The 23741-nt window shown below is 35.5% G+C and overlaps 1 protein-coding gene across 1 annotated transcript; it reads left to right on the top strand.

Moving 5' to 3' along the window:
* Positions 1–318: 318 nt before the first annotated feature.
* LOC147406066 (KH domain-containing protein At4g18375-like) lies at positions 319–23587 on the top strand. The gene is made up of 8 exons (XM_086433979.1): positions 319–472; positions 1422–2161; positions 7247–7711; positions 8221–8466; positions 8562–8774; positions 21812–21867; positions 21963–22062; positions 22709–23587. Exons 2-8 carry the CDS (start codon positions 1472–1474, stop codon positions 23342–23344), a joined length of 2406 nt encoding a protein of 801 aa, XP_086290105.1. The 5' UTR covers positions 319–472; positions 1422–1471; the 3' UTR covers positions 23345–23587.
* Positions 23588–23741: the final 154 nt, after the last annotated feature.

Raw genomic sequence — 23741 nt, 5'->3', positions numbered from 1 at the left:
CTCACCTCGATGTCATTATATCTCAAAATAACATATAACCTATTTTTAGACATGATGGTAATGGTAAAAATAATAATTATTAAAAAGGTTGAGGGATTAGAAATGAAATGTTTGATTATTAAGAGACCTTAGAAAGCTTAGGGGTTATTTAGAAAGAAATCCTTCCACCAGGTCCTTTAAAAAACTTTTTCAAAATAGTTTCGATGCGGTGATTGACGTTTTTTTTCAAAAGAGTCGCGATTTCCAACCAAATTTGCCATGCAGTCGGGTCGATTTGGATTCGGAATCTTAACCCATGTCGATAGCAGGCCAAGACCGCCCATTTGGGTCTCTTAAGTACCCGAATGGGACTCCACACTAAAATCAACAATCTGAAAAGAAGTGGCACAACAGCCCTAATGTCTCAAAGACAAACTTCATATTCGAGGAGCAAAACCAACACTGCGACCGCTGTCTTCTTCTTCCAGTCCTGGTATGTTTTACTTCCTCCTATAAACAAACCCTAATCTCATTTCTCTCCAGATTTCCCCCAAATGCTCTGTCCAAACTCTTAGATTGTTGCATATAAATCTAATTTTCTATTTCTGTAGAACACTATAATCTGAACAATTTCAATAATTCAAAACGATGGCAAGCAATTCTTCGCTAAATTTTTTTCTCCTTTTTGAACTCTTGAACCCTAATTTCTTATAATGAAGACAGTTATGTATATCTAGGGATTGTTAAACCCTTCCTCCATAATTGTTTCGGTAGTGAGAGGATAAGAAAAACAATGGGCATTTTTTATTTTTTCAAAATTTTGACTTGTTAATGTTGGCATATTTTTATAATTGATATAATCGAATATCAAATTATGGTTGAGAATGTGGTCGATTCAATCTCCTAGTTCAACTCTTATAATCAAATCCTTATCTCGAAATTTTGGGGTCACTTAGAAAAGATCGAAATTTTGGGGACACTCATAAAAGATTTGAAATGATTTCTTTATTAAATCTTAGGTATTTGTTAGTCTACATATCTATAGACAACAAGAATACCCATTTTACTACAATAGCTAATTTAGTACAATGGGCACCTTTATTATTTTACTACAATATTTTCATAGTTTAGATAAAGAATTCAAGTTGATAATTACAATTTTAGGTGGCATGAAGAAGTGATACTAATGCATCAACCTATTACTTGTTAATGTGCTTCATAGTCATCATCATTAATGCTACTCCATGTATTTTTTCCACTTTTTTATTAGTGAATGAATACCTATATTTATGTAATATCTATCGAGACATACAAGCCACCACATGTGATAGAGACAAATTTGGATGTATCATTTATTATGTAAACCATCTCAACTTTTACTCAATTCCATTTTTCGTTATTGATGGCTATGTCTCTTTGCTTTTTTATATTTTTTCCTGCAGAGTTTGATCCTACTAGAATTTTGTGAGCTATACAATATTTGTATAGCAATATGGGTAAGAACAAGAGAAAGTCTTCTTCTTATAGGAAACAGTCTCGCTTGCCATTCGAAAACAATGTGGGCAACAAAAAAACCAAAAGGCATAATTTTAACTATGACCAAGGTGTTGTGACTCCTAATAATGATGACACTGTCTATCGCATTCTATGTCCTATTAGGAAGATCGGTAGTGTAATTGGGAAAGGTGGGGGCATAATCAAGGCCCTTAGAGAGGAGACCCATGCTAAGATTAAGGTTGGTGAATCAGTTCCCGGAACTGATGAGAGAGTAGTCATTATCTTTAGTTCTTCAACAAGAAAACCTACGATAAACAATACCAATGAAGATCCCGAAGATCCCGATGATCCCGAAGATCCAGAAGATCTTCAGAATGATGTTCCCACTGAAAATGATGAGCATGAACAAATGCAGCCACATTGTCCTGCACAGGATGCTCTCTTGAAAGTTCATGATAGGATAGCCGAGGACGATGAACTATATGGTGGCACGGGACATGAAGATAATGATGAAGACGATATAGTTACTGCCCGTCTTCTTGTTCCAAGCAATCAAGTAGGTTGCCTTTTGGGTAAAGGTGGACATGTTATTCAGAAGTTGCGAAGTGAAACTGGTGCAAACATACGTGTTCTTCCCGCAGAACATCTTCCAGCTTGTGCTATGAGCACAGATGAATTAGTGCAGGTAAAATTTCAGTTGGTTGTTTTCTGAAACTGAATTACATTATTTGTATACTTAAATTTTTGTTGTGTTGTTTGATTAAAAATTCTTCTTCGGTTCGTCATGATCAAGTATGGTTTTGTCACTTTGAGTCCTTCTCATAGAGATGTTATTATATGAGTGAATCATATATCCAAGCCTGTGTTTTGACATATCTTAAGTAAATATAATTGAATTGGCTAGAGATGTGAATAAGTTAACTGATTTAGTTGTATTTACAAATGGATTGAAATTACCCTCATGTCTAGAACTTATGTCTTAAGATTCTTTACATGATGAAATTGAACGTAGAGCTGTCATGCAGGAGGTTTGGGGTAGTAAACCTCCAAGAACTTATCTGGGTGTTACTTTTGAAGATAAATTATTCTTACAAAATAATCATATAACAATAATCTTTATGTTCACCTTGATCTTTTCGACACTACAAAGGAAAAACATTAAAAATGTAACCTTTTTTTTTTTTATAAATAACATCGGGCTTCCCCATACCCTTTTGGGATGTGACTAGATGGTCGCACACCCCGACCCCTCAGAAGTTTTGCAGTGTGCAACAATTAAAAACATACTTTCATCATAGTTTCCAATAACATTGTTAACATGTAACTGCTTTTATTTAATTCATAGTGAAAAACAACCACCATTACTGGGGCCAAGTATTTTCATATTGTTTGGTTTACTTGGATTTGTGGATCTCCTGAATAATCTCAATGACTTCTTTATAAACTGTATATGAAATTGAGATTGTCTAATCAACTTCTCTTTAACCTGGCCTTCACTATCAACTATACGATTAGTAATGTCAGAAGTATGATGATAGCATACTAAGAACCCCAGTTGATCTATAGGATGTTCTTTGTCTTTTGATGGTGAATCTAGATAAATTAAATCTAACGTTAATGTTTATCTACTTGGGATGGGGAAACCTCTCTTAACTAAGTTGTTGATGGTCAAAGTTTACCAAGCATGGTTGAACAAACAAAAAGAGCAATCTTAGGATGATAGGGATCTTCCAAACTTTTTTGGCTGGGAATCCTTGCAAGGACATGGCTCTGTGTTACCACGTGACATGGCTCTATGTGTTTTTCATGTCGATCTTGCGTGGAACTTTGGCGAACTCTTGTATCAATACATATATTAGCAATAAGAATTTCCTTCCTAATCTATCTTCCTTGAGCAAATGTACCTTGGAATGGTTTCATGAAGTATGAACTTCATTTTTTTTTGATCGATAAGTATGAACTTCATTCAAACACCTCCTCCATTCTATAGGATAGAGTGTTGGGAATGGTTTTATGAACTGTAGTAAGACTAATTAGTCTAAACTGATTCAAGGTTCTGCTTCATTGCTTTTCAGAATAAGAGTAATGAAGGTGTATCTTTTCCTTTAATGTAGATTACTTTCCTCATAGAATTCTTTTATCATACTCATGACGTATTTGATGGGGCTGTAAATAGAGTGGAATGAAGGAACTGAATTCATTTAGCCGACTCCAAACCTTATGGATTGGCCTTGGAGGAGGATGATAACAACTTTGACCATTGTATCCCACCACCTTTATAGAAAATGATTGGATGATCTGCATAGTTACTAGTCAGGATTTGGGAATAAGTCGACAAGGGGAAAACTCAAGAAATTTGAAAAAATCGGCTTATGTCTAGGGCTGTATAATTTCTGATTAAGTGATGTTCTCATATTTATCATCAAATCCCATATTAAATTACAATAATAAATCACTGAATCTCATATTGTTGTCATCCATACATCCACAAAAAGTAACCACAGGTCCACAATGCATTTAAGGTCTATATTAATCAAAAATAAAAAAGATGACAATTATTAATCCAAGTTAGGATTCATCAATTGATCAATTAAATTTAATACAAAGCATTCTCATGATTTTATGCTTCATGGATAAACTAATCACCATCATCTTCATGAAGGTCATCTCCTCTTACTATGAATCATTTGGGACTAGTCATTTTCTTTTTCATTTTTTTTTCTTCTGATTTAATCTTGAAGTTTGCGATCTAATCTGAAGTTCATAAAAGTTGTGACTTATTGAAAAATTTGCGATTAAATCACATTTTTTTAATAAGTTGCCGAATTTGGTGATTATGATTAATGCGGAACGCAAATTAAGCCAACAGTCACTAGTTGCAATGTCAATTTTGTGAAAGTGATTGAAAAAATACTAGTAGGATATCAATTTTACATGGGATTTGCATTTGAAGGTCAAAGTTTAAGTCATATTAGAATTAGGGTTTGAGTCTAACATGTGAGAGCCTGTATATATGGTTATCGTAAATGACCTCTCATAGTTTATTAAATATAAAAAATTACAGCTTTCTTTTTGAGAACTTCTCCAGTGATTTGAAGTGGTGTGATTTCAAGGTAACTTTTCTATTTTTAGTTTCCTAAAAAATCACATTGGCATGTTGTTGAAACTAATAGGTTCCCTTCGATCCATGATTTCTAATTTCGTTTTCCTAGTCTTGTCACTTATCAACCATATCAAGTAGTGTAGTAATTTGACAGGAATGATAAAAGAACTGAAGCCATACAACAAATAACATCTCTTAATACCCATATTATGATGTAAATTGTGCAAAATTTTTTCTTCATTCTTTTGTTGGAGGCTTGGAGCACTGTTTAATGGTACTCCTTGAGTCTTGATGGTTCTAGTTTATGCTTCTTTTATGAATATCTCTGGTGATTTCTTAGATATTTTGTACCTTTAACATGGTAAGGTACTCTATTTGAGTAAATGTAAAGTTATAATTTTGTTGGAAGCTGCAAACTTAACCTTCTGACTTGGAAAATAATAATATGTTCCATGTACCCAATTAGGGAGGGTTGCATTTCCTATCTCTCTCTCTCTTTATATATATATATATATATATATGGTCAGGTTCGCCAGCCAATATGTTTTGTTCTTTATGGCTTAGAAGTTTTAGAATAAGCTGATTTTGGTGAAGATCATCTCTATGGTGAGGAGATCATCCTCACAAAAAATCAGCCCATTTTGAAACTTCTAACCCCAGTTTACAAGTTGAAGAATCACGGACCATCCGTTTTTTGTAAACCACTTTTGATGGGGTTAGAAGTTTCAGAATGGGCTGGTTTTTGGCGAGGATGATCTCCTCACCAAAAACCAGCCCATATTTTCAAAACCCGTTGGCTATATCGCATTGGCCATATGGTTGGCTAGTGAACCTTTGGCCAACATGTTTTGTCCTACATGGGTTAGAAGTTTTGGAATAGGCTGATTTTTAGTGAAGATGATCTCTATGATGAGGAGATCATCCTCACCAAAAATCAGCCCATTCCGAAACTTTTAACTCCATCAAAAGTGGTTTACAAAAAATGGGGGGTTCACGATTCTTCAACACATAATCATGGGGTCAGAAGTTTCGGAATGGTCTGATTTTTGGTGAGGATGATCTCCTCATCAAAGAGATCATCTTCACCAAAAATCAGGCCATTCCGAAACTTCTAACCCAAGTTGGACAAAATGTGTTGGCCAAATAGTTGGCACCTGAATGGGAACCTGTATATATATGGGGAGCATTCGGCTGACAATCTTAGGATGGCAAAACAGAGCCAAAACTTTTGTCCTATGTGGGTTAAAATTTTTGGATTGAGCTAATTTTTTGTGAGGATGATCTCCATGGTGAAGAGGTCATCCTCACCAAAAATCAGCCCAATATAAAACTTCTAACCCCATCAAAATTATTTTCGAATTCTGAACCATCGATTTTTTGCCAAAAATTTGTAAAGCACTTTTGATGCAGTTGGAAGCTTCAAATTGAGCTGATTTTTGGCGATGATGATCTCTTCACCATAGAGACCATCCTCACAAAAAATCAGCCCAATCCGAAACTTTTAAGTCATATAGGACAAATTTTGTCAGCCAACGTTGTATTCCTAAGATTATATATATATAGGGGAGCGTTCAGGGGACATCTAGTAGTGACAACTATTTTTACACCACCACCCAGATGTTGTACATTTTTTCAATGTTTTCTTCAACACTGCCTGATGCTGTTGGATCTTGTAGATGTCCCCCAAATGCGACCCTATATATAGGGTTGGGATCCGTTGACTCATGGAGAATGACTCATGAGAAAATAGTTGTCCCCCGTAGATGTCCCCCAAACGTGACCCTATATATAGGGTTGGGATCTATTGACTCATGGAGAATGACTCATGAGAAAATAGTTGTCCCCTGTAAATGTCCCCCAAACGTGACCCTATATATAGGGTTGGGATCCGTTGACCCATGGAGAATGACTCATGAGAAAACACATGATTCGTACCATGTAAACACAAAATCCAACATCTAAGATTTATACATATCCCCATACACACATGTTAGAGATACTTATCTCGGACATAAATCTCAACCGTTGGATTTTGTGTTTAAACGTTTGAGATTGTGTGTTTTTTTCCATGAGTCATTCTTTATGAGTTATCAGATCCTAGTCCATATATATATATGGGTGGCGTTTGGAGGCCCTAAAGAGAGCCAAACATTGTGCCAAACATTTTTTCAATGTATGGGTTAGAAGTTTTGGAATGGGCTGATTTTTGGTGAGTGTAGAGATCATTCTCACAAAAAATCAACCCATTCCGAAACTTCTAACCCCATCAAAAGTAGTTTACAAAAATCGGACGGTCCACGATTCTTCAACTTGTAAACTAGGGTTAGAAGTTTTGGACTGAGCTGATTTTTGGTGAGGATGATCTCTTCACCATATAAATCATCCTCAACAAAAGTCAGCTCTGTCCGAAACTTCTAACCCCTATTCTGAAAAATGTCTCTCTCTCTCTCTCTCTCCATATATATTATATATATATATATATATATGTATAATGATGATTCATTGTGGTCCATTGCAATATCATTTTCTTCAGGATTTTCTTTCTTGCTCATTTTATGACTGATGTTTGATTCTGCAAATATACACGCAGACTTTGGGGATTGGTTCGGAGTCTTGCATTGTCTTTGTTGTTCACAATGGATTCTAATTTTGTTAGGCACTTTTCAGATATCAGGAACATCATCCATCACAAAGAAAGCACTCTATGAAGTTTCAACTCTGCTGCACCAGAATCCACGTCCTCCCATGAATTATCCTACATCTATTGGTGGACAAGGTTTTCATCCACCGGGTCTGCCCATGGCAGATATGATGCCACAAGAAAACCCAATGTGGTCTCACCGTAACTCTGGTTTCCGTGGTACACCACCGATGCCATGGTTTGGGGGATATGGAAGTGAGTTTTCCAGATTTGGGCCAGGTGGTTTTAATGGTGCCCCTGCTGGACATGCTGGGAAGGCATCGGCTGAGTTTACAATGAAAATATTGTGCCCAGCTCAGAAAATTGGTATTGTGATTGGCAAGGGAGGCAGTAATGTTAGGCAGATACAGCAAGAGACAGGGGCTAATATTCATGTTGATGACAGGACACCAGAGGCAGATGAACGTGTCATTATTGTCTCCGCGTTTGAAGTAATATTTTTTTAACCTTTAAATCCATGTGCATATGATAGTCCTCTGGGTGTATTAGAAACACTCCCTGTAAAATTGGTGATAGTAGGTTTACCCACTTGCAAAATGCAAGATTAGGCTTACCCCCTTTGACCGTTAGTCAACATTGCTTTTTCTTGATGATTTAACAGTGATATTTTGATCTTTTCAAACATTTGATTTAGTAATTTAAGTATTTAAAGAGTATTTTGAAAAAAAAATTCAAAATTTCACCATTAAATCATCAAGAAAACGTAATGTTGACTTATGATCAAGGGGGGTAAGCCTAATCTTGCATTTTGAAAGGGGATAAACCTAATATCACCAATTTTAAGGGGGGGTGTTTCTAAAATACTCTAGTCCTTTTTGTCCTCAGTTAAAGAGTGAATACTTCTCACATGCACTTCTTTTTCAGGCACTTCTTTGTTGCCCATTGATTTAAATGTTATTGATCACTTAAAATCTTGATTATGAACTGACACTATTTTCAGGCACCCTGGAACCCTAGATCTCCAACTATTGAGGCGATCCTTCAGCTTCAAAATAGCACAAATGAAATCTCTGACAAAGGTAGTATCACCACAAGGCTTCTTGTTTCGTCGAGTAAGGTTGGCTGTATCCTCGGACAAGGAGGTCATATAATAACTGAGATGAGAAGGCGAACCCAAGCAGATATACGTGTAATCTCTAAGGATGGGAAGCCTGAGTGTGCATCTGAAGATGAAGAGCTTGTGCAGGTGATGTTGTTATTATCATCATGCCTTAGTCATTTTGATCCTTGTAGTTTTGTTTAATGGTTCTATTAATTGATTCTTTTGTTTTGATGATATAGATATCTGGAAATTTTAATGTTGCTAGAGGTGCTTTGTCGGAAATCGCTTCAAGACTTAGGGTTAGAAGCCTTGAAGGTGTGAATGCTGCACCTGAACCTGGTCCTGTAGGGCCTTTCCGGGGATTTGGTCCTTCAGAAAACTTCTCTGAGAGAGGAAAGCCCCCATCTGGCATGATTGGGGCTGGGAGCTCTGGTGGTTATGAACATGTGAAGGTATCATCTTTCTTTCAGGATGTCATCCTTATGCACAAGTATAATATTTGAGTTATTGGCTCAAGTGTTGTGTCTGTTTGTTGATTTGGAAATGCATTCAAGCTGTTGAAATGCATTTTATGAGCATTCACATTGTATATGTCCATCACAAGTAAATTATGCTTTGTTAATAGTTTTAGTTATCATTGTGAGTCGTATGTTTTTTTTTCCAGAGATTAAGGGTTAATGGTTAGCAAGGTGAAGCCAAGTTCAAGGGGGTTTGTACCTAAGACGTGGAAACCACACTCCACATGTCTTACCTACTTAGCTAAGTTGGCACTTTGTGTGGATCATGTGTTTGATGTGGCAGGCCTTCCCAAACAGAAACCATATTTGATATTTTATTATTTTTTTTTATTGTTGAAAAACTTACCGTTTTGCCCTTATTTGATATTTTATTATACTGTATTCTTGTTATTATTTGATATTTTATTATACTGTATTCTTGTTATTATTCTCTTCCCTTTTTTTTAGTTTGTGCTGCTCCTAAATCTATATCCTTTTTCATGCAAACTACTGTACAAGTTACAAACTTTGAGCTCATTAAGCATGCATTCTGGGTTATGCACAACTTAAATAAATACGAAAACTAGGGAAAAACAGTCCTATATACTTACCATCAAACAAAATTCTTGCTCTATGTCGTGACTTAACTTGGATCTGTGCAACTTATAATTGCAAAAATATTCTATGAGTATTAATTCCAAACTTGAACAAAAAGGAGAATTTGACTTACTTTTCTTTTCTTTCTTTTTAAATGTGTAATTGTAAATTATTTAATTTAAATAATTTATGTACAAAACACTTTTTTTTGGAAGTACTTAATTTCTTACAAAACAAAAAAAAGCAAAATACAGCTAACTTTTCAGATCAAGGAAAATTTGAGAAGAATAACCAAAAGAAGCAAACAAGAAAACACTACCCCCTACATTCCAAAATAAGTGTTGGTCTAACTGTCTAGTACAAAAACTTCACCAAACACTTACTCAGTTTTACATTGTTATTTGTAGGTGCAAAAATTTATTAGAAAGCACAAGACCCTACAAGCATAGGAGATCTGGAAGACCTACTACAAAGCCTTTCTTAAAGATTCGGGCGGTCTTAGGTCTTAAGCCGAAACGTGTAAAAAAATAGGAAGAAAAGAAGAGAGGAAGAAGTGTCCCAAGTGTTAAATTGAGGGGAATAAGGCCTTTCAGTTACAAGTTCTTTCGATCAGGTGACTCCAATGATTGCCTAAACCATGCCTAATGGCCGTTGCTAGATGAGGGGTGAAGTCGTTACTTTTCTCTAGAACTCTTAGGTCATTTCCGCCCAACTATGACCAAACCCTCATTCATATGTTCTTTTGGCTTTTAGGATAAAGTCCACAATCCTCTCTTCTTGTTGTTCTTCGACATTCATTATCCTCCTGCAGTAGTGGAAGTTGTGGAGCATGTTGTAAGCCTTGACCTATTGATCGACTGGTTGGCCAACACTGGATTCGACCAACTGGGCATCTTCGTAGTCTCATACACTTGTCTTTTTTCTACAAAAAAGTCAACAAGGCATGCATCAGACATGACATGTGCCCAACCATTGAGAGGTATTGCCTCCTACTTCTGATAATTCTTGCTGGAAGTCACCTTGGCACCTATGACTTGGCGCAAGGAGGTGACGTGGCATGTGAAGAAGTTTGACTCCCCATATGACTTGGTGTCATTCTCATTGTACCATTCACATAGGACAATGACTAGTCATTCCATTTTATACTCAAATCCCATTTTAAAACAAAATTCTCAAATAACAAGCCCCTAAATTCCTCAAGTGAATTGGACCATTAGTTCAGAAATGCTTCGTCTATGTCATCCACCTTTTCCATAAAACACTTCCTTGTTGCATTCCCTCCATAGACTTCAATAAACTGCGAAAGATGGCAATCTCTACTGTAACTACCTTTTGGAGAAGATGTAGATAGATTTACTTTGAAAGAGGTCCATGTCAAAGGCAAGGTTTGCATATCGAAAAAGGCCACATATAGATGTCCAAATTGCTTTAGCAATATTACACTGAACAAAAAGGGTGATTGATGGATTCTCTACTTGACTTGTACAACAAAAATCAATAATGGTCACTGGCAACTAATTAGATGGTATATAGTGAGAATTTTATTCAAGACATCAATCGACATTGTGATGTATATTGTGTTTAGATGAGCAGGAAAATTTCCATTGTGACAATCTCTCAATCATAGAAGTTTCTCTCAAATCCTAAGTTCCATGAGAAAGCCATACCAAACCCATATATGAAGTACTTAACATGAAGAATTTCTTAATTGATAATGCATAAGGGTGGGAAATTTATAGTTGATGGAATCCTTTCCATACCGTTGAGTGTTGTGTTATCTACCTCCGCTCTCGGGTGTCACGTGCTCACGTATCGTACCCCTGTTCGACCCGTGACCCTCTTATATTTATAGTTGCGTCTTCCCCATAAAGAACGATCTTTTGGGGTAACTAGTTGTCAACATGGTATCAGGGCACTAGGTTCGTATAGGTCATGGGTTCAAGTCTCCTTGAGGGAATTTTCCACCCTTACGGGTGAGGGGGAGTGTTGAGTGTTGTGTTACGGGTGAGGGGGAGTGTTGAGGGAATTTTCAACTAATGTTCAAGTTGAACAACTTCCAAAAGCGCAACCAGTTGAAGACATGTTGTACTTCAAAGAGGTGAACTCAAGGAGGGGCAACCAGTGCTAGAGTTTTTTAGTGTAATGGTGGGGCAAACCGGCCAGTGAAAGTATCAGGATTTTCGAGGAAGAGCTGAGAGAAATTGATCCAGATATACATGCTGAGGTTGTGAAGACTTTTTGGCCGGAGTTGAGCTTTTCCCAAACTGGAGGGTTTGATGCATGGGCATCCAAGAAGCGTACCAAGGCCAGACAAGCCTACTACTGGGCCTATTTTGGGTTCTAGTTTACTTGGATTTTTAGTGTTAATTTAGCTTTATTATATTTCTGGAGAATTTTCTGTTTTTTGTTGGTTTATAGATAGTAGTTATGCTCCTAGTTTTTTGTTTTTTAAAACAGTCATGTGTCTGCCATGTGAGCCTCTTTAAGTATTTTGAAGGGCTAGGATTATAAGGTTATTGCTGTAACCCTATTATAACAACCTTATTATGAGTCTTAGTAAGCAGTTTTTTGAGTATTTCTGCAGAAATCAGATTGTAGAGACCTACTTGGCTCTCTTTTTCCCTAGAAACTTATAGTTTCTTGTTCCAACTTTGATCTTTGTAGCTTCCTAGTTCTATTTTTCTGTTACTTTTGCTGTTGAGAACTCATTAATAACAGTTTTCTGATTTTCTATTGCACCAAGGCCTCCTTTCTTCTTTGCGCGACACAAGCTTCCACTTGACTTAGAGGAATTTTATGGTTGCCTTTTTATTATTTCCCAAAAAATCCCTAGTGAGCTTATCCAAGCATATTTCCAAGATCTGGGCTTGGTGATCAAAGGTAGGAAATAAAGTGTGATGCTTGCAAGAATGCTCCTTAACCAAAGTCATTTTCCCCCTTTTGAGAAATATCTAGCCTTCTAAGACCCCAACCATTTCTAAATTATTTGAACTACAAGGTCCCAAAATACATAAGTTTCAATGTGCCAAGCCAAGAAGAAAGACCCAAGTACAAGGCTAGAAATGACTCCCCTTAACAAACCAAACATCTTACAAGCATATGGAGGTCTGGGACAACACTGATCCTAAACGCCTTGCTCTTGTTGAATTTGAAAGGCAAACCTAGCACAACCTCCAAATAGAGGAGACCACCAAAAAACCTAGCTTTATTGATAAAGCATCAACTATCAAGAAAGGCTAGAGTATCACCCATAAATTGAAGATGGCACACCATAAGGCCAACCTCATTAGTCATCTAACCTTTCAGCTTCTTGATAGAGATTGCACTTGACATCTTTCTTCTGGAAGCTTCTACAGGAGTACAACGATATTGAATAAAAAAGGAGATAAAGGGTCCCATTGCTTAAACTCGCTTGAGATTCTAAAAAAGCCCTTTGGATTCTAGTTAACTATGAAGAGGATACACATTCTATGATCCGATTAATCCATCTTGCTCTAAAGCTCTTCCAACACATCAAATACCTTGATACTCCTAATTCACATATTCGTAGGCTTTTTCCATATCAGTCTTACAAATAATCCTAGGAATTCCTAAACTGAATCTCGCATTGATGCACTTATTGCGTATCAAAACACCATCAATTTTTGTGACCTTTAATGACGGCTTTTTCTTGACCAATCACCTAATGAATCACCGTTTTTAGCTGGGATATACCTACATTTTAGATATGATCTTGTACATTGAGCCAACAAAACAAATAGGCCTAAAGTCCACAATGTCTTCCCCCCCCCCCTTCCCCCAGCTTTCTTAGAAATCAAAGTTGCAAAGGTACTATTTTTGAAAAATAATCAATGAAACCTTGCTCTTGGAATTCTTTGATAACCAACGTCAAATTATCCTTTATAATCTCTCAACATGACCTATATAATGCTATTGAGAAATCATCAGGCACTGAAGCTTTATTGCCACTCATCCCCATTAGAAATTAATACACTTCAAAGGGTTTCTCTAGCCTTGATTGACTTTCTGCAAAGATCTTATTAAATGCTAAGTTGTCAAGGGTTGACCGGCCCACGTGATTCTCAACATACAACTTCTCACAGAACTCTACAGTCGCTTCCCTGGCCTTTCCTCATCCATCATCACCCCATTAATTCTAATTTTGAAGATGAAATTGTTCTTTTTATGATAATTTTACATTCGATGAAAGAAATCCATATTGTTGTCACCCTCTTTAAACCATCTCACTCTCAACTTTTGCCTCCAATAGATCTCTTCAATTGTCGAAACTCTGAAATTTGCATTTAGTTTTAAATGCCCAATTCTCTCTGTCTTGAACAAACAACTCTCTTTTTAGCTAACCTGTTGATCTCTTCCAACCTTTTCATCAATCCTCCCAAAGGTCTCCTTATTCAAGGATTTAAGCTTTTCCTAGGTCTCCTTTTTTAACTTGCAAACTTGTGTTCCAGTCTTCCACATCTATAGACTGACACCAATCAGACACAAGCTCATTAAATCTAGGACACTGTAACCACTTGTTCTCAAAATGGATTGGAGTGGGGCACCTCATATCCATTCCTATTTTGAGGGGAGCAAGAGAGAGATCTAATTCTGAGTTAGGAATAGTTGACTGAACAATCAAACCAAAATGTTATTCCCATGAGTAGGAAACCAGAAACCTGTCCAACCTTGACATTATTGGACATTTTTGATTGCTGGACCAAGTAAATGCCTGCCCACCCTTCCCAGTGGAATGTCAACCAAAAAGTTTCTGCTCGCAATCTAAGGAAAGTCTCCCATTCTTCTAGTCACCCTTGAACCACCTCTTTTCTCAGACAAGAATCTGGTACATTGAAGTCTCCACCCAACTACCATGGCCTATCCCAAAACACAGCTACATCATACCACTCTCTCTAAAGTTGGATCATAAATCCTCGAAAAAATATTTGTGAAATCTTCTTGACACACTTGCACAAATTGTCATTGAGAATGCTCCGAAATGTTCCCATAGCACGAGGTGGAAGCCTCCAAATCCTATTGTAGGGTTGGCCTATCTCAAAAATCCAAAATCAGATCAAAATATCATAGAACTCAAATATGATTTTGAATTCTGAGATCAAGATATGAAAGAACTCAAATATGATTTTGAATTCTGAATTATTCTGATTCTTTCCCCAAAAAAGAATTTGCAATGGGGCAACTGAGATGACCTAGTCAACAAACTGACTTGACACATTTATGAAGTTTTAAGTCCCGCACGATTATAATCCCCTTAGAAGACCCATTTATTGAATGAGCACACCAACTTTATTCTTTAACCCCCCAAAGCTTTTCAACAATCAAGCTATCACTGTCATTATTCAACTTGGACTCTTAAAGGACAACAATGTGAGGCTTAGTGGACCTAATTGTTGCTGTTACAATAGTCCTTTTGGATCTATCAAGACCCTTAACATTCCATGAGAAGATCTTAACAAATTATTTTGGATAACAATGCACCCCTTTCCCTTGCACCCTTCCTATTTCAAAGAAACTTGTTAAGGTCTTTCTCTAGACTTTCAACTTAATAATTACTATAGATCTAGGCCTCTTTTTCCTGCTTCTAACCCGACCACATCAGACCTTTTCCCTTCCATCGGCACCAAACTAGGCCTAGTGTAGTCAAAGCGAGTTCCTAAGGTGCAACTTAAGGTGAGGCACACCAAAGATGCCTTAATTGATGTGAGGCAAGGCAGTGTAAATGTCACGCCCCCAAATCCTAACACGCATCCCCATGATTAAGTGTTAGAATCTCGAGAGGTGAGATATTTCCCATACGTTATATATACATATAACTTAACAACTTAAAACAATGATACCATATATTGCAGCTGAAGCATAACTAAATACGATATACAAACAAAAGCAACAATCATCTCTCACAAGAATATACTAACTTGTTCTTTCAACATAAACTGACTTACTATCTATTGATGCTCACAATACACAAGCTTACCGATCTCGAAACTGCAACAATCATAAAGCTGATCATCGATCATTGGAACTTCCTGAAATTGAGATGATTGGTAGGGTGAGTTACACAGTAGGAAATGTATATTTCAAAATCATAGTCCTAATATGTAGATTAATCACACTAAAAGAAATTTTAAAAATATGCAAGTTTTATTTCAAATAAACTACGAAAACAATTGAAACTGTACTTAAATAATTTAACTGAAATATTGTAAATGTAAACATCTGTAAATCATCTCGGCATCCACATAATTTACAATCATTGATAGTGTGTTAGAATAGAGATTGAGGATCACGACTGATGTGAACATCTCAGTCAAGATATGAATATGCTCCAATACTTCACCAGTGTGGAACACCACTGTTAGTTCCTGATTTTATGGCTAACAAGGGAAACCAAAAGGGGGTTAGCTGTTTATCCAGCTCAGGTTAGCCGTTTGACCAGGGCAATAGTCAAACATGCCTCCAAACGTGGGTCAAGTCCGGTCGACTAGTCTAGATTACTAATGATCATTAGCTAGCTAACTTCGTCTATACTCATGGGGCGTGCGTGCGAATCTCAAATAACTTTATTCTTGTACATATACTATCTTTACACCATGTTCTCTATTAAAGGTAGAAAGGAATTTCTCGGATATCGATAATAGTGCTGATCTCCAAAACATCCTATACTACTAGGAAGATCAGACATCTCAATCTATATCTTAGAGTAGCATGTCGCTCTGGAAAGTTATGACCAACTATTCTTTTTAGGTATTCTCTAACCCTTTAGTATATCACTAAAATACATATAAGTATAATTAATCTTTTTGTTTTCAAAACATTAAATATCTTTTGTTTTTGAAATATGAAACTATTTTTTTTTTTTAAATATAAATTAAATTGAAAAGTAACACTTAGTATGAGTATCCAGTCTTTCTGTGAAATACAATATTGTCACCACATCCACCTCGTGATCACGCGAGCTAAAACTAGGAAAAGAAATAACACCTCGTGATCACATGAGCATATCTAGGAAAATAAAGCACACCTCGTGATCACGCAAGCTAAATCTAGGAATATACAGCATACCTCGCGATCACGCGAGCTAATCTAATGTACCTGGGTATTCACCAACAAGTACAGTAACATACAAACAGGATATCTTTTGAAGAATGAATATGAAACCATTCTTGACATCATAATAAAGTTTCTTTCAAAAATCCTATTTTTTTTCAACAGAAATTTTAAAGAACACCTTTTAAAATTAACTTTTTGCTGCATGTTGAAGTCAACAAACAAAATCTCCGATAACATAAATTCAACATCGATAGATCCAAATTCTAAACTAAAATGCATGATTTATTATTATTATTATTTTTGCCAAAATACATACATTGAACATAAATTTTGAAAGTCATTACTTTGAAACAAAAAGAGTTTTTTTTCTAAAACAAATCTATGCCTACAATCAAGAAATTGGAAGTTCTCTACTTCTTCAAATTCAATTCTTAGCTTCTGAACTTTGCATCATGAATCTTTAACCAACTAGTCCATCTTTTTATTCACTTTCACTTCCTAACGAGATCGACACCTAAATTAAAAGTCAAGAGACAAACAACTTTAAGAGTCGACTTCTCTTAATAGGTTTACAGAAATGAATATGAATTAACTTTTTATATTATAAATATTCTTCTAAAATATCATTTTGGATCAACTAACTTAAATCATCAATTCAAACTTGCGCAAAACTATGTTTCTCGACAGTTTTAAATCTATAAACAATGCTTGGTTGATTCACAAACTATCCCATTACATCTTTGATTAGTAATCAACAAATTTCATGAAATTTATTCCACGAGATACGCAATAAAATTTTAGGGTATTATAGTAAATGAGGCATACCAAGGCGCACGCCTTGATTGCTCCTAAGTCAAGGTGCACCAAGTGCACACCTCAATAAAAACTAAATAAAGTAAATATAATTTATTTTCTTTAGTTGTTGCTACAACTTGTATCATGTCACATAGTGTTATCAAGATAATATATACATATAGTTCTCTCTTTTTTTTTTTTTACTGATTTACATTTACAACTCTGTTTTTTTGTTACATTTACGACGTGCTGCCTTTTCTTCTTCTCTTGCTTCACCTCTACTCTTTTTTACAATTGCTAATCATTCTTTTTCTTTTTCTTGAAGTGTTGAATGCTTAAATACATGTTATAATAATAAAATATCTAGAATTCGTATTTCACTATTTAATATTTTGATTTTTATAATTTTATAATTTTTGTAATTTTATTTCATTGTGTGCTTCTCCTTGTGCCTCAGGCACCGAGAGATCGTTGTGTTTTTTTTCACTTAACTTGACCAACCAAGCCTATCTTCTAGAAACTTACTCGCCTAGCTTTAATTTGAGCCGCGGGAAGAATATATTCAACTTGCTTATAACGAAAACGTTTCTAGGAATGATGACATCGCTCTTTCGAAACATCACCCCAACTCTTTCTTCTTCCTCAAAATGATCTTAAACAAGACGATGCCTCATTCGATTTTTTTATACCAAGATACTCCTAAAGACGCCTATATCGAGGATATGGTGAAGCAACACTCTATGTCCAAAATTAGTTGCTTCTTTATGGAATCACTAAGATAGGAAGCCACACTTGCCTCATAGTTTGAATTATCCCTTGTCGTGTTTTGCACTACCTTAAGAGGAACCTTATTGAAGTTCAAGCTTGCAACAAATAACAACCTCATTTGAATGAACAAAACCCATATCATTACAGTAGTGATTCATATTAGGAGGGATATTAGAATCGGTGTTGAGATCACCCAATTAACCAAGAACATTTTGAATGTTAAAAAATGTTTAGACTTTGGAAAATCGAAACAATGAAGGATACATGGTTTTAAACTTTGTTTCTACCGACTACTTGTCCCTTTGTTGTTTAAACAAATGCAATGTGTCTTTATCATGCTTCCACCCAATTGGAGATTTCTACTTTAAATTTAAAATTCTGCAACCATCCCCTCCCCTCGCCTCTTTTATGTTTCATCTGGTACGATCTATGGTTACTGTTCCATCTACCCCTATCCTCTCCTACATGCCTGATTGAATAATCGAACTTGTTTTTAGTACCCTACTGTTCCACATGAGGAAGCAAACCCCTATCTTTGGTTATCTTCTCTACCTTGGACCCAGTCAATATCTCCATCATCTCCTTTCCCAATTGTAGGTTCCTCCACCCCTGCAAGATATGTTTCTCTACCATTCCTTATCTATTGGTAGTTAATTGGCTAATGCGCCACCCGCTGCCCTTCCTTCCCCTCCCCTCCCAAAAAGAGGCAAAACACATAGTCCTGAAAGCTCCATTGCCCCTTCTTGCACCACTTTTCTCCCCCCCCCCCCCCCCGCCGTTTGACCCACTAATTTTTGTTCGATTATGTGACACGGCATTGCAGTTTCCGTATGTTCTCCTTTGCAACATTGAAATTCGATATGAGATGGATTCCATCACTAGACCGTAACAACTAAGGAGCATACCTTATGATTGCACCATTATCTTTACCATCCATTTTCTTTTAAGTCTACAATGCATTGATCCATTACCAAAAAGCCAGTGCGCACTTTTCTCATTGCTACAACTAAAATATTGTAGACTTAAAACTCCAATTGTAGGGTGTGTAGCAAAATAATAAAAACTCGGGAGTCTGAGGTTGATTCACAGGGGTTATATCAAAAGTGAACAAAAAACATATGCAGTAAAAGAAAATTTTCCTAAAATAGAAAAAATGATGATTTTTTCACACTTTCGTATGGAGCAAAAACATACATATTTTAAAAGAAAAAAAAAAAAAATGTTAAGGCATCAGTGATGCACTCGATAATCCATGATTTTATTTTTGATCAACCCTTTTCTCGGTTAGTTTTGAATAAAGATTCTCACTAACTGGATGACATATCAGTTAAAAAAAATAAATTTATGTAAAGATAATTGAATAATTAAAGGTTGAAACATTCAAACACTTATTAATATATCACATGGATTTTCCAAGCATTCAGTTTAGTCAACTTCCATGATGAATCAATAGAAATTTATAGAAATTTGATATAAAACCAAAATAAAAACAACTATATTCTTCATGAAACAAGAATAATAATGGAATATTAACTACAAACACCTTAATATATAAAACACAAAAAGACTATTCAGTAGTGCAATCTCTCATTATTATTATATTTCATTTTTTTAAGGGAAAAGGTTGCATGGACTGAGGCACCATGTAGAGTATGGACCAAGGTCCACATTTGGGCCATGTGGACTACCCTGGTCCCCAAATGACAACTCAACCCTCTAGTTTGTGGCCTAGATCGTGTTTTAAAAAACATCCCCCCAAAAATGTATTTTTTGGAGCTAGATATTAAGTTTAAAAATGGATGGCTATTGAACTTCTAGGTTTAAAGTTTAAATCCAACAGTGGAAAAGTCTCTTTTTTCGATTATGTTTTTTTGGGAGTTCATAAAATTTCATGGTCTATATATATGTGTCACCCGATGGTGTGTATTTGGATGCCACGTTGACATGTGGTCCATAGAGATAGATGATCCTTGGGTCTATATAACCCCATCTCTTTCATTAAATATGTGTGAATAAATTATTAATATATCCAAAATGAGGTACCAATAACTCGAACCTTAACCAAATTGGGAGCAATCCAACATTGCAACTACTACTCCAGTGAAGGTATTGATAGTTATTAATATATCTAACTAATGAGAACATGGATGATATGTGTTCAGGCATATATGAATGTATTATTATGATTAGAATATGAAGACAATTGAACTTGCATGCATACATGAAAATGTTAATATGCTTAGAATACATCAAAATAAGAAGATATATAAGTACCTGAAAGATCATAATTCATTTCTACAAAGTAAACAATGTGAAAGATCATAATTCATTTCTACAAATTAAACAATGTGTGTACTTTATAATTCCTTTTTTATATAAAATAATTTATCAACATTTTTAGAATATTTTTCAAAAATATTGTAGTCAACTTTCACTCTTTGTCAAAATATTTCTATGGAAATCTTGCATTTTTTGACTATTTCTGTCTAGAATATGCTTAGAATACATCAAAATAAGAAGATATATAGGTACTTGACATATCATAAGTCATTTCTACATATTAAAGAATGTGTATAATTTACAATTCCTTTTTTATATATAATAAAATAAAATAATTTACATTTTATAAATTTTATCAATATTTTAAAAAAATATTTTAGTCGACTTTCACTCTTTGTTGAAATATTTCTATGAAAATCTTGTATTTTTCTGCATGGAATTTGACTATTTCTGTCTAGAATATGCTTAGAATACATCAAAATAAGAAGATATATAGGTACTTGACATATCATAATTCATTTCTACAAATTAAAGAATGTGTATAATTTAAAATTCCTTTTTTTTTTTTTTGTTTTTTTTAATAAAATAATTTATCATTTTATAAATATTTTTAGAATATTTTTCAAAAATATTTTAGTCGACTTTCTCTGTTTGTCGAAATATTTCTATGGAAAGTTGTCATCTTTGTGCATGAAATTTGACTTTCTGTCCAAATTTACTATTCATCGAAATGTTTTTCTGTAGTGCTTTCCACCTAAATATATACAAAAAGAAATTTTCGGTTAAATTTCATGTCGAGACTAGTGGAATTGGAAATATTTCGGTATATTTTGTGGAAATTTGTTGAAAGTTAACACTACGGTCTTGTCCCAAAGATGAGTGGCCAAATCTGTCCAGAGCTACATTTTTTGTTATTGAAAGTGCCCTCGAATCTGTTTTCATCATCTCTCAAATTAGTCTTCGTTGACTGAGTTTCAAATTTTAGCCAGCAAAGTCATAGTCTATCGCTTTGCTTAAGATTCCTTGTTCATTGTTCTAGATAGGAAAATATTTATTTAGGTACGTGCTTGGTGGTTACCTTATGACATCTGGGGAGTTTTGAATAATTCTGCATTAATGATCTTGGGGTGCATTCTATTTAACCGGACACCGTTTGGACTTCGGATACTGATGCATCATGTACATGCTACTTGAAGTTGTAGCATGAATGTGTGGTTTCTTGAAGTTGTCTTGGTAACTACACTTCAGACTCACATAAATCGGCTCAAGTTGTCTTGTTTTGCATTATTTTTCCTTCCATTGTGGTTGACAAATCCGTTGCATTGGAGCTTTCTTAACCACAGAAGCATGATACAATAGCAGCAAAGCTTTTATTCCTTAAGATATTGTGGTTCTAATTTGCCTAGATTGCATTGTAACTTTTTTAACAATTTATTAATGCTTTCCATGATGACTAACATATAGTTGTTTTCATCATAAAGGGTGGTGGCCACAAATATGAAGCTCCGACTTATCCAATGCAGGCAACTGCTACTAGGTACTGTAGTTACTACCATTCTGATCTCATTCATTTTGACTTAAACCTTTCTGATACTCTGATCGATCAATTCTCTATTTTTTTCTATGCTCCAGATTCCCAAACATCAATGGCTCTATGGAGGTTAAGATTCCAAATAGTGCAGTGGGCTCTTTTCTTGGAGCAGGTGGAAGCAACATTTCCAATATAGGCCAGGTATGCCTATAACTTGGTATCTGTAAACTTACTGAAAATTTAAAAAAAAATTGTCTTACTGAATGTTAAATCTCTGGACCGGTTATGGGGTATTGTCTCAATGAATAAGCTTTTCTCTTAGAATATGAAATTTAGATAAGATTTGTACCTTTTCATTATTGTGACTTGAGAGCATTTATGATTTTTGATTATGGCCTTCATAATACTTTCAGTAATAATCCCTATAAAACACTTTTTCAAGGATTTTACAGGAAAAGTGACTTTTGTACAACAACTTGTATTTTATTTTTTATCTACAACATATACAGCAAAGTCTGATTCAATGATTATCTGAACCCATATGCTTTTTTCCAATTATAATTCCCTCCTTTTTTTCTTTCTTTCAGGCTAACCACATACATAACTTCAAATATATAATTTGATTTCAGTACAAATGGATACAGTAGAACATCTCACAAATGTTTTTCCATGATATTTATTTCTAGCTACTTTATTCAATCATAAAGTTGATATATGATGCACAAGAGTAATATTCTTGCTTAAATTACCCACTGGCACTTCATTGAAGTCCCCATTAGTTTATTTGCAATTCTCGTTAGTGTTTTGTTAATTGGTTGGTGATTGTTTATTTATTTGTAAAATATAGATGTCTGGAGCGAGAGTGAAATTGAATGATCCTCAATCTAGTGGTTCAGAATGCGTTGTTGAGATCCATGGGTCTTCTGAACAAATGAAAGCAGCACAGAATCTTCTTCAGTCCTTCATAGCTTCTGCTGTACAGAACTTCAACGCACATCAACAGCAAAGCCCCTATTCTTCTGCCGTACAGAACTTCAATGCACATCAACAGCATAACCCTTACGCTTCTGCTGCACATAACTTCACACAGCAGCAGCAAAGCCCCTATACTGCTGCTTCTGCACAGAACTTCACACAGCAGCAGCAGCAAGACCCCTATGCGTCTGCTGGACAGAACTTCAATACGCAGCAACAACATGACCCTTACGCTTCTGCTGTACAGAACTTCAATGCACAGCAGCAACAGCAAGACCTCTATGCATCTGCTGCACAGAACTATAACACACAGGACACCTATTCTTCTGCTTTCAATCCCGCGCAGCAACAGCAAGACCCCTATAGTTCTGCTGCACAAAACTTCAATGCACAACAACAACAGCAAGACCCCTATGCTTCTACTCTAAATAACCAACAAGGAGGCACATATACTTCTGCTGCACAGAACTTTGACACACAACAACAGCAAGGTTCCTACCAATACTAACTCGATGTTTTGGCATTTTTATAACATAATATTTTCTTGTGTTGGTAGAATAATTAAGAACAAATTAAATACCTCTTTAAAGTTTGTCATCTATCCAGGCATTTTTCTAGAAATAGATTGATACCCTTATGGTTCTCTAGATTAAATTAGTTTCTCCATGTGTTGCCAAGCTATGGGACTGGTTGTGTTCTTATAGGGAATTGTGTAAATCTTCTTTTCTAGTAGGGAACCTAGTTGAAATTATCATGGGCTTCTGCATTAAAGTTGCTTGGATTACCAAGTACCAACACAAGTATGGGTCTGGGCATTGGATACATATTTGATATAGCTCAGCAGAGCCAAGGGCGAACTAGACCAAAGCTCACCCTCATACAAGTATTGACTTTCATAGGGTGGT

This window comes from Akebia trifoliata, chromosome 3, assembly GCF_017979445.1.
Source record: "Akebia trifoliata isolate Shusen 1 chromosome 3, ASM1797944v1, whole genome shotgun sequence".
In the NCBI taxonomy this organism is placed as follows: Eukaryota; Viridiplantae; Streptophyta; class Magnoliopsida; order Ranunculales; family Lardizabalaceae; genus Akebia; species Akebia trifoliata.
Note: the sequence above shows the minus strand (reverse complement) of the source record. Positions and strands in the feature narration are given on the sequence as shown.